Source organism: Budorcas taxicolor, chromosome 1 (assembly GCF_023091745.1).
Source record: "Budorcas taxicolor isolate Tak-1 chromosome 1, Takin1.1, whole genome shotgun sequence".
Lineage (NCBI taxonomy): Eukaryota > Metazoa > Chordata > Mammalia > Artiodactyla > Bovidae > Budorcas > Budorcas taxicolor.
In genome coordinates, this window is record NC_068910.1 from 109,834,387 (window position 1) to 109,846,554 (window position 12,168).

General features: G+C 37.5%; 1 protein-coding gene across 1 annotated transcript in view; it reads left to right on the plus strand.

The window, feature by feature from the left end:
* ADGRG7 (adhesion G protein-coupled receptor G7) overlaps positions 1-6,270 on the plus strand; it is a 65,434-nt gene extending 59,164 nt beyond the window's left edge. Inside the window, exons 15-16 of the mRNA XM_052647431.1 lie at positions 431-587; positions 6,019-6,270. Of these exons, the coding sequence (XP_052503391.1) occupies positions 431-587; positions 6,019-6,270 (409 nt within the window). The remainder of the gene's footprint in view (positions 1-430; positions 588-6,018) is intronic.
* Positions 6,271-12,168: the final 5,898 nt, after the last annotated feature.

A 12,168-nucleotide genomic window follows, 5' to 3' on the forward strand; every position in this document is an offset into this window, starting at 1 on the left:
TGACAGCCTAACAGGAAAGTCTACACTTTAAAGGCTTATCAACCTATAGCATGCAAAGGTCCCAGATCCCTGAAAAAGGAATTGCTAATCCAGTAGTAATAATCACTAAAATCAAATTTCACTACAAGGAAAAGTTGATTCTTCGTGAAATTTGCCTGTATTTAAGGAAGTGTTTATGCTTGAGCTTTTAAACAGATATCACTGTTTGTCTTCTTTTCCTCCTTCCTTGCTTTCTTTCTCTTTCTTTCTTTTCATATACATATATTTTATCCAGGGTGACATAGGTTTTTCTACCTGAAGCATAATGTTCTTTAATGAACAGTGTATATGTGGAGCTGAACATGTATTTTCAATAAGAGGTTAACAATGATATTAAAAAAATAAGAACCTGAATTGAACCCTATTTTCTGTCTTGCATTCTCTTATTTAGCACAAAGAAGGTTTCATCCCTAAAGAAGATTCTTAGCACATTATCTGTTGCAGTCGTCTTTGGAATTACCTGGATTCTGGCATACTTCATGCTAACTGATAATGATAACATCAGGGTCATCTTCAGCTACATATTCTGCCTTTTCAACACAACTCAGGTATGGTATGGATTAGTCTGAAGGTAGTGAGAGGGTAACAAGCAGGAAGGCCAAGGGTCTCCAAATGGAGGAAATAGGCTGCAAGTGTCAGACATTTTTATCTCTCTTAAGCGGGAGGAGGAAACAAACGCGATATTTTTTTCCTTCTCTATACAAATTTAAAAGGAGGCTTCTCTTAAAATACTGTGTTGCCATACTGACACCTGGTTTCAACTGAAGTTAACTATTCTCAAACGTTGAGTTAACCAATGCATTTTTCTTATGGGAATGTCTGTCTTAAGCTATGTTAATGTACTATGCATTTACCCCAGACTCTGTCTTCAAGTCGGTTCTGCCTATTGGCTCAGAACCTATTTGACAAACCAGTATGTTATATTCGGATATTGTTCCCCTAATCTATGTAAACAAAACTATTTGTATGGTAATCTGTCCTTCTATAAGATTCAAGTCAGTCATTTTATGGCCTGGGATGAATCATCTGGTGCCAAGATTATCCCAAAATGCATCTTATGGGTGAGGGGCCTGGTGCCATTCTGAGTTTTAAGAGATTCCTTTCTTTCATTAACAGACTGCTAGTGACTATCCAGCTGGTGACTAACAGGGGTGTACTCTTTCTACCCCCTTCCGATGCCTATGTCAGAAGCTTTCTCTATCTCCTTTATACTTTAATAAAACTTTATTACACAAAAACTCTGAGCGATCAAGCCTCGTCTGGAAAATTTATATTCTTTCCTTCTTTGGAAACCATTCTGTTAACGTTTTGGGAGTATCCACTGTGAGAAGCTCAATATTTAGATTAAGAATTATGGTCACCTTCTGATTTTCATCATGAAAAACTAGTCATATAGATGAATCCAAATGGTAACTGAAAATAAAAAATTTTGTTTGACTTCAGAACATTTTTGTTTTTATTCATTCATGTTTGTGTATTACATATTATTGTTGTTTAGCTCCTAAGTTGCGTCTGACTCTTTTGTTACGCTGTGGACTGTAGCCTGCCAGGTTACTCTGTCCATGGGATTTCCCAGGCAAGAATACTGGAACTGGAGCGGGTTGCCATTTCCTTCTCCAGGGGAGCTTCCTACCCCAGCAATCGAATCTGCATCTCCTGCATTAGCAGGTGCAGTCTTTACCGCTGAGCCACCAGGAAGCCCATGTATTAAATAGGGGGAATGTCAAAAGTTTAAAATAAAACAAGGGGCATTATTGAAAGACTTACCTTAAGATCAGGAGTTTCTCTCTGTGCTTCTTATTCTGTGCCTCTTCCTATAATGAACATTGCCTTTTGCTCTGATGAAATGTATTACAAGGGCTTTTCCATCAGTACATGCAGTTTCATCTTTTCTGAGCTGGCAGAGTGAATTTATACTTCAGTATAATTAAAGTACTCTTCTTTTTAGGTTGTTTCCATATCTCGGCTATTGTAAATGTTGTTAATGAACATTCAGGTGCACATATCTTTTTGAATTATTGTTTTTGTTTTCTTAGGCTATATGCTCAGGAGTGAAACCGCTTGATCATATGGTCGTTCTATATTTAGGTTTTTTGAGGAACCTCCATACTATGTACCACAGTGGCTGCATCAGCTTACATTACCGCCAATGCCTTTTGCCAGTCCTTCTATATTGGAATGTCATGTTATTTTGACTTTTTAATTTTAATGACTTTCTCATTAATGATAGTATGTTTTTGGAGTAATTGTTTGATGGATAGTTAGTAAATACTAATAAGGACTTTTCCAGCTGATAATTTTTCCTTAGGTACCATGGCACATGGATTCCAGATTAGCTTGGCATTTAATTCTTGGCAATAATAATTTTTTTCATTGAAATTGCATAGGCTTTATTGAGATTTTATGTTGTGGAAAAGCTGAGGTCAGAATTTTTTTTGTTTTTCTCAGTCTTATATCATCCCTTAGAATATTTTTTGAAATAATTTTGAACTCAGAAGAAGTTATAAAAATATTACAGAGAGTTCCTATGTAGCCTTCACCCAGCTCTTCCAGTGATAGCATCTTACATGACTATAATATATATAATAAAACCCAGGAAAGTGACATTGATACAATCCACATTATTTACCTATAAGCTTCAGAGTATTTACCAATAAGCTTCAAGTGTGGGGAGCTGTGTGCAGTGTGGGGAGCTGCTTGGCTGTCTGAATTGCTGCCACCACGTTTAATGTTTGTAGGACCTCGCCCTCTATCCCAGGCAGCCCTCTCAGTCATTTTTTGAGAATAATTCCATTAAACAATAGATGTTTCAAAAGGGAGGGGATATATGTATACCTATAGCTGATTCATGTTGAGTTTTGAGAGAAAACAACAAAATTCTCTAAAGCAATTATCCTTCAAAAAAAAAAAAAGTAGATGTGTGCCTGCCACCAAATTTGAATGGCTATAAGGCAGACCTTTACTGGTTGCAACACCCAAAGGAAACTCCCCAGAAGGACAACAAGTAGTGTAAGCTTAGTCTGGGATTGCCAGCTGAATCATGGAATTGTCACCTAAAGTGACTGGTAATTTAGAAAAGTATCTAAAAGAAGGTCTAGGCAAGGATATTTTCTCCTCCATGCACAGGAGAGACATTACAAAATAGAGACTCATTACAAAATGTTAATACTTTATGGTAAAATTGAAGGTGGTCATTTGGCAAGAGCATTGAACTAAAAGGAGATTTAAGCTATCTTCCAGCTTTACAATTAATGATTCATGTGATTTTAGGAGTCACACAACTTTTCTGAGTGAGGCAGGTAATTATATAATGAAATGGGGCTGTTAACATTAACACAGTATTTTACAAAGTGGGCCCGAATATTGCCTACATCAGAATTTACATGATGTGTTAGAATGCTGATTCCTGAGCCTCACCCCTTACCTACTCAGTCAGAACCTGTGAGGTTAAGAGCGAGAAATCTTTGTGCTAAACAAGGGAAGTGATTGTTACGGATACTAAGGAGTAGGAACAACTAGCTTAGTTCACATGGAAGGCTCCTTCTAGGTTTAGAATAATCTATAATTCTAATAAATATTTTACTGAGTGTTACAAGTATTATTTAAAAGGTACAATTTGATCTTTGTGCTAGTGAGAATTAGTTTGACCCATACATTTTGTCTTTTCAGATAACATCTTTGGGATTTTAGGGAGCACAGAATCCTGCAGGATGGTGTCTTTATGAATTCTTCATGGTCTAGGTCTTTTCCTAATTATTGTACAACCAGAAATTCTATCCAGCCTTATCTTTACCTTAGAGTTTGAATTCTGGAAAATCCAGGTGAAATCATGTACTGCACAAAAATGATGCTTTTCCAGGGGCCAGATCTTCATGTCTCCAAAGCAAATTTCTCTCCCTTGAATAATCAGGATGACCAGTGGCCACTTTTGTCCTCCAAGAACCCATGTCCCATTGGAAACATCCTAGTGTTATCAAGGCCTTCTTCAGGGGAGTAGATACCACCCATTGGGTAACAATCAAGTTAATCCTCCTGCTTTTGGCCAGAGATCTCGTGTATCCCTAGCCAATATGTATTGATCCTATTAGTCAAACTCTTGGAGTTATCTAACCATAGCACCAGAAGTCTCCTGTAATAGTATTCATATGATATGATTCTAGAAATAATCATTTTAAAATAGCTTTTAAAATGGATTTTTTAAAATAGCTTTTATATTTTGAAATAGTCTTACATAAGAAATTGCAAAGACAGTACAGAGTTCCCCTATACTCTTTGCCCAGCTTTTCCCAATGATAATATCTTGTATAACATTGTTAAAATCAAGAAATGAATATTGGTACAATACTCTCAACTCAACTATGGATGTTATTTATTTTTCCACAAAGGATATTAATGAGGAATTATCAGAGGTCTTTTAGATGCTATAATGTACTTTATATGACCTTTATATTACAAGCAAGAGGCAGAGTAATGTATCAGATACTGGAGTTTTGGAGCCAAACATATAGTTTAGTTCCAGACTCTACTGATTACTGGTTCTGTTAATTTAGGCAAGTTACTTAATTTATCTAAACTGTAGTTTGCTTATATATAACATAGGGTAATAAACCTTATTTTATAGGGTTGATATTAGGACTAAATGAGAAGGATTAAATGATGAATATTGAATGAAAAGGAACTGTCTGATATTAATAAGAAGGCGAAAAGTGGGTCTATACATTTTGAAAATGTATAGGAAATAGTGTTCGGTCTTCTGTGGTTTAATTCCTCATGCATATCTGGTCTTCTTATGTAAAGTACAGAAAAGCAGTGAATAGAAGTGGCTTAAATTTTTTTTTGTCCTTAAATGTACCAAATTTCTAGTTATTTTAACAAAAATCCAAGAAATGTAGAAACCTAGACTACTAGAACTATAAGAAGAATTAGGGAACCCATGGTCAGTCTACCCATGTTAGGAAACTGAAGATCACAGACATTGAAAAAAGAACAAAGTTACTATGGTATACTAAAATTAATATTTGGTCTTTGTCTTCAGTTCCTGGCACATAGGTCCTTTAATCTGTGGACTCTAATCTGAGTGATGAGTGTTTTCTGCATGCTAATAAGATGACCAGTGGCTGAGGTCCCCAGATAGCTTCAGGATAGAAGCTGGTCACCAGAAATACCAAGGCTTGATCAGAAGTTTGGAACTTCCAGCCCACTCCCCAGCCTCCAGGGATGGGAGAAGGGTTGGATATTGAGTCATTCACCAACAGCTAATGATTTAATTGATCACATCTGTGTAATGAAACCTTTATAAAAACCCCTAAGTGAAGGGGTTTGGAGAGCCTGCAAGTTGGTGAACAGATTGAAGTGCTGGGAGGGTGATACACTCAGAGGGACCATGGAAGGTCCATGCTCTTGCCCTGTAATTTCTTCCAACTGGTTGTTCCTGACTTGTATCGTTTATAATAAACAGATAACAGTAAGTAAAGCTCTGTTGTGAGTGAGTTGTGTGAGTCCTTCTAGTAATTATCCAACCTGAAGCCGGGAGGCAGTAGTCAAGTTGAACAGAAGAGTGGATTTCCTGGGGACCTAATACCCATGACTGGCACCATTATGAGGGCAGTCCTGTGGGATTGAGCCCTTTGCCTGTAGGGTCTGACATGGACTCTGTGTAGTTAGTGTCAGAATTGAATTGTAGGACACCCAGTTGGTGTCAGAATTGGCTGGTGTCAGAAGGAAAACAAGCCTGTCCTTTGCACAGCCAACATGTGGCAAATGGGGATCTAAGTCTACCACTTACATACAGCTTTCAAATATGAGAAGAACATTGCCTCAATCTTCATAGAAAAAGAGTACGTAGCAGTACATTGCAGGCTGGTAAACTCAGGTTCTCAGCCACAAAGAAGGGTTGGGGTAGCAGGGTGAAACACAATTTCTTCCCTGATTCTGTGTCTCAATACATATCTAATATTAAACTTTTATTCTGTCTGCCAGGGATTGCAAATTTTTATCCTCTACACTGTGAGAACAAAAATCTTCCAGAGCAAAGCTTCCGAAGTGTTGAAGTCATTGTCGTCCACCGCTGGGAGAGTGAAGGTGCTGCCGTCAAAGCCACTGAGGCTGCGTGTGAGGATGTATAACATGATCAGGTCATTTCCAGCCCTAAATGAACGGTTTAGGCTGCTGGAGCCTTCCGCACTTACCGAGGAGATGTCTGAGAGCGATCAAGTAAACCCAAGCACCTAGACAGTAAAAGTGTTACCTTTTGTGGCCCTCTTTTTATTCAGCTCACTTTTTCTATTTCTTCCTTTATTATCCAGTCTTCTCATAAAATCTCCCTCAGTATATTTTGCTTAAAGTTAAGACTTAGATAACACTTGTTGTTTATTATCATCAGGAGTGGTGGATTTGGTAGTTTTTCTATTATTCAATAGAGTCTTACCCCAATGAAGTGAAGAATTCCACTCAGCTTTCAAGATAATTCGATTATCATTGCTCCCTACATCATAAAGTCTGTGTGACAAAGTTTGATAAAAATATAGAACCTAAAACAAATTCTTTTACAATTTACCAAAAAGGACATGAAGAGAAAAATTTACCCCCCCAGAACAAAATGATTTCTGCTGAACACTACAAGGAGTTGCTTATATGTATTGTACTTCTGATCTGTGAATATTTTAAATTTGTATGTGCTTGTACTTTTTTCCAGTCAAGAACCTTGAACTTATTTAACCTCTGGAAAGGTTTTTTTTTTTTTTTTTTTCCTGTTAAAACAAAAAGCATATTTTATGCCCAGAGGAATTGACTCCATGAGAATTGGGAAGTGAGACATAGAAAAATGAGCTGGTTGCTAACGCCTCTATTTCCTTCCAGTTCTTGATACATCTAACCTTTTATTGATGAAATGACAGTGAGGCTCAAAAAATGAAAAGTTCATCACTATCACCCCTTATGACTTCTAAAAGATCCAGCTGCTCATGAGGTTTCAAACACTTCAATTATCAATGGCTTCCTAAATAAAAAATGACCTTCACTGGGTTGGAGAGCACTCCCACTGGACTTCGGAGACAGAGCCTTTGAAATGCTGTGTTCTGTTTTGTCATAAATGAGGCACCTGCTGTGAGTGCACTGAGCTAAGGGACTAACAAACGTCAAGTAAGCTGTGGCATACCATTCTCACCACGCCTCAAAGAACATGTGTTTTTTATAGAAACGGTTGTAAATGACTGTCGGATTTCTAGGTTAGCCAAGAGCCTACTCCATCTGTAGTATAATTGAGACCTTACAGGATAATGGAAAATAGAAAAGGAAGAGAATAAGTAAAGCAATTATCTGAGGTCAGTGTTTTTAGTGGTGTTTTAGTGACATCCCTAGATAGGGGCAGGACTTTGGGAAAATTACAAGATGTGGTTGACCTACTTGATGTCCTGGAATTTATATTCAGATGAAAATAAACCTTAAGTGGAGGCCACTTTAAATGTGGAAAAAAAAAAAATCACCAAAGAGCAACATTTAGCCTGAGGGTGAAACATGTGTTCCCTTGGTGGTTTTAGTTTTCTCTGTACTTTTTCCCAGCATTTTGGGAGGTGCAGCAAACCAAACTTCCATATACCATTCCTGGAAAGGCTCTACCGTAAATGCAAAAGAACCACGTACTGTGCGTGTTGCGGAGGCTAAGTCAGGCAAACATTGATGTGCCCCTACCTTCCTCCCTGAAATTCTACCTCTTGGAAATAATTCTATTGATTTAAGCCTTTACCTCATGCACTGATTGGGAATCTTTTTTTAGTTTAGTGATCCAACTTGAGAGGAACAACCATCCTGCCTTTGGGGTTTCCTTTCCTGGGTCTAAACAATTCAGAGAATACTGTTCGTCAGTCTGAATTGTTTTTTCTTTTACCCTTTCCATTTTGAAGTTCATGTTGCCTCTTTTTTTTTTTTCCCCCTGTTACCAACAAAAGGAGATCATTTTCAAGCTCACTGTCATTGCCTCCTTCAGAAGAGCTTGGCATTCTTGGCCAATGTTTGGAAAACCTGGGCCAGAAGTGCTGACTGTATCATACCAGCCAGTCAACCACTGGAGCTCTCTAGCCCTGTGGGATCACCTTACTGTGACTCTGGGATCTTCAGGACCTGGCTTCTCAGATGAGGTCCAAGTAGAGCCACCAGGATTGGTTCCATCCCCAGGGGCAGGGGGTGGGGTGGGAAACATAGGGGTAGAGGAGGAGGGGCCAGTTGCTAAGAGAGAAAGAAGCTTCCTGTTTACATTTTTAAAAACCTTATGCTAACCATATTATGGCAATTTTAGAAGCTCTTTATAAATTATCTTTTTCAAAAAAGCAAAATCAGTAATTCCCTGACCTATCAATAATGTCTGTTCTTTTTTTTTTAATGTTCCCTTCTACTCTTTATGTGAATACATAAGAATTGAAACAGCTGTAATTATAGCAAATGAAATTTATTCTGATTTTTAGTTATAGTTCCCCCACTTTTTGTAACAATTACATAATATACATAAGTTACCAAGTTGTTCTGTTATTGAGTGTCTGCGTGCTACTTGTTTCTGTCATGTCCGACCCTTTGGACCTCCAGGCTCCTCTGTCCTTGGGATTCTCCAGGCAAGAATACTGGAGTGGGTTGCCATTGCCTCCTCCAGGGGATCTTCCCAAGCCAGGGATCGAACCCCCTTTACATCTCCTGAGTTGGCAGGCAGGTTCTTTACCACTAGGGCCACGAAGTCTAGATTTCAATTTTTAATGTTATAGTGACATATGATTAATAAACTGGTATATATATATTTCCTTTCTTTTAAATTATTTCCTGAAGATAAATTCTCAGGATGATGATAAACATGTCAAAGGGATGAACATTTAAGTTCCTTGTCTACACTATTGTCTTGACAAAAATGTGACCAACATTATGGAGTACCATAAACAGTTTTTTGTATATTGTGTACTTTGGTGGTATTGTATTTTTAAAATCATTCATATGTGTATGTAGTTTATCAGTTGAACTGTTTTCTCATTAATTTGTATGAATTCTTTTTTATTATGGCTATTAGCCCTTTAACTATTACATTTAGTGACATTTCTCCTCAGTTTGTTTCTTCTCTTTATAATATAATAAAATGCTCACTCTTCATTTGATTCAAAATATCCAAAAGATTTATGGGAGCATTTAGCATTTCTTGAGTATAAATGTCTTCATGCAGGAAGAGTATTTTGTATTAAGGAATGATTTTGTATTAAGGAATAGGATAGGGATTATGTAACAACTTCTAAAATGAATAACAGAGGGGTATAAATATGCCAACCACGGCCAAAGGAATCATGTATTACAGACACAGGCCATCTCTCACCCTTCATTATATCGTGTAACAGTTGGGTGGAGTTCCATGACAAAGTTATTTTTTTCCTCTCCAACATCCTTTCTTTTTGCATCTATCCACCCTTTCTTAAAATAAAACACTAAATCTTGGAGAAGATTAGCAACTATTTGTTAACACACACAAAACCTCAGGGAGATTCAAATGTTACACACGCATCACCCGTATCACTTCACTTACGTTAAAATGTGTATTTGAAAAAAAATATAAAAGCTGCTGAAAAATAGAGTAAGAAAATCTGGAGGAAGAGAAAATAATCATAGGAGCAATAAGTAAGAAGAGAAGGATATGATCAGTACCCAAGGAACATGTTCAGTGAGCTTATATTTTTTGCTATAAAAAGTGCAGGAGACCTGAGTTCAATCCCTGGGTCCGGAAGATCCCTGGAGAAGTGAATGGCTACCTACTCCAGTATTCTTGCCTGGAGAATTCCATGGACTGAAGAGCCTGGAGGGCTATAGACCATGGTGTTGCAGAGTCAGACATGACAGAAACAACTTAGCACACATGCGTACAATACAAAAGTTATACAATACAAAGACAGTGCCCCATAGGAATCTTCAACCTCTCAAGTGGGTCACTGAAGACTACTTTTGTTTGGTTTTTAAAAAATATAGAAGTGGTTTTCCTTAATTTGGGTTATTGGAGTTAATTTTGTTTTGCTTTTTTAAAAAATCTTTTAAAATTAACTTCATTGCCATATAATTTACATCCAATAAAATGCACCTGTTTTAAGTGTATAATTAGATGAGTTTTAACAAATGTGTACACCTGTGAAACAAGATTAAGAACATTTCCTTCACCCTGTAACCTACTCTGCCCCAGTTAAACCTTACTTCACCCTTAACGGCTCCAGGCAACCACTTGTCTGCTTTCTACCACCATGTGTTGGTTTTGCCTGTTCCAGAATGCCAGGTAAATAGGACCATATCCTCTTTTGAGTCTGCATATTCAGCATAGGGTCTTTGAGATTCATCCATGTTATGTATATATATCAGTGGCTTGCTTTTTATTGCTGAGTAAAATTCAGTTTGGATAGATCACGTCTTGTTTATGTATTCACTAGTTGAGGGACATATGGTCATTTCCAGGTTTGGAAACCATGAATGAAACCGATACAACCATTCTTCTATAAGTCTTTGTGTAGATATGTTTTCTCTTGAAACATCTAGTATAGTGTAATACTGAGTCGTAAAGTAAGTGTATATTTAACTATGCAGGAAACTGCCAGTTTTGCAAAGTAATTTTGCCATTTTATACTCTCAGTAGCAATATACGGGAATTAGTATTTAAAGTCCTGATTTTTGAATTGTTTCAAAAAGTGGGAAAAGGTCATAAATTCTTTTTGCAAGTAGTTGACCATGTTTCTGAAAGATCCCATTGCTTGATATGTTAGCCCTTTATTTTAACAAAGAAGAAAAAATAAAAGCAAAGCATAGTGGTATGATCTTATGCTGTTATCTCTTAAAAGCTCTATTTCCCAGGGAACTATAGTCCAATTCTTATCTTCTTCCAGTAGAGTTTCGTTACACGTGTAAGTATCACATTGATAATTTGCTGAACTTTGATATAATCTGCTATGAAATCATGACATATTGAGACCTTCTGGACCTTTGCAATGACAAAAATTTGATTTTTCTGCCATAGTACCTACCAAGTAATAGCAGACTAGGGCAGCATTCTGGACTGGCAGTTGTGGTCTCAGCTACAAGTTATGTGACTTAAAGTAAGACATTTGCCTCTCTGGGCATAAGCCTAGGCTCTGCCTTTGTAATAGGCAGGACTGGTGGCTCAGATGGCAAAGAATCCCCCTGCAGTTTAGGAGACCCAGACTTGATCCCTGGGTCAAGAAGATCCCCTGGAGAAAGGGAATGGCTACCCATCCTGGTATTCTTCCCTGGAGAATTCCATGGACAGAGGAGCTTGGTGGGCCACAGTCCATGGGGTCTCAAAGAGTTGGACATGACTGAGCAATTAACATTATTACTATTACTAGTTAAATTCTAAACTCTGTACCAGATCTAGAATTTTGTGACTCTAAATACAGGATGAAATTATTTTCAAATTATTTTTTCACCTACATATTTCATGAGTTTATTCTTTTAAAAAAGAAAATAGAGCATGCCAGATAGAACCAAAGTTCCAGCCCCTTCACCTATACAGAACAGCCTTCAAGGAGCAGTTTCTCTAAAGAGAGGTGGATGTAGAGCCCTCATGGTAGGGCAAAAACATTTTTGGGGTCTCAGTGAATGTGCAGCTGGTAGGACAGACTAAGTATTTTGCTAAGAATGACAAACTCAGAGGTACACAGTAAGAATATCATTTTCTCCTTTATTAGTTCTACATGGGGTAGCAGCTTTCTTTATTTACACAAATGGATCTTTATGTTTTCCCAGTGGTGGGGAGGCTCACCTGACCAACTGGTCCTCATGAGTTTCCCCTTTTGTTTGGTGTTCTCTTATTTAGCCAACTGCTGCCACACAGAGCTGACTCTCAGGGAGGGATCTAACTTCTCCTATGAATTCTTACCCTAGAAAGAACTAATGTCATTTCTTTGGTTCCTCTGAGGGCAGCTGAGATGATTGAAATTTTCAAAATGATTTATACTAACCACTAAAAGAGAACATGATGAAACAGATGTTTCATCAAACTTGTTTACAAGGCTCCTAATCTTTGTCCCACTTTCTATCAGTCAAAGAATCTCCCTTTTTCACCCTTAGGATTTTTTCTCTTCTATTGAGAGAATGTGAGCCACACTG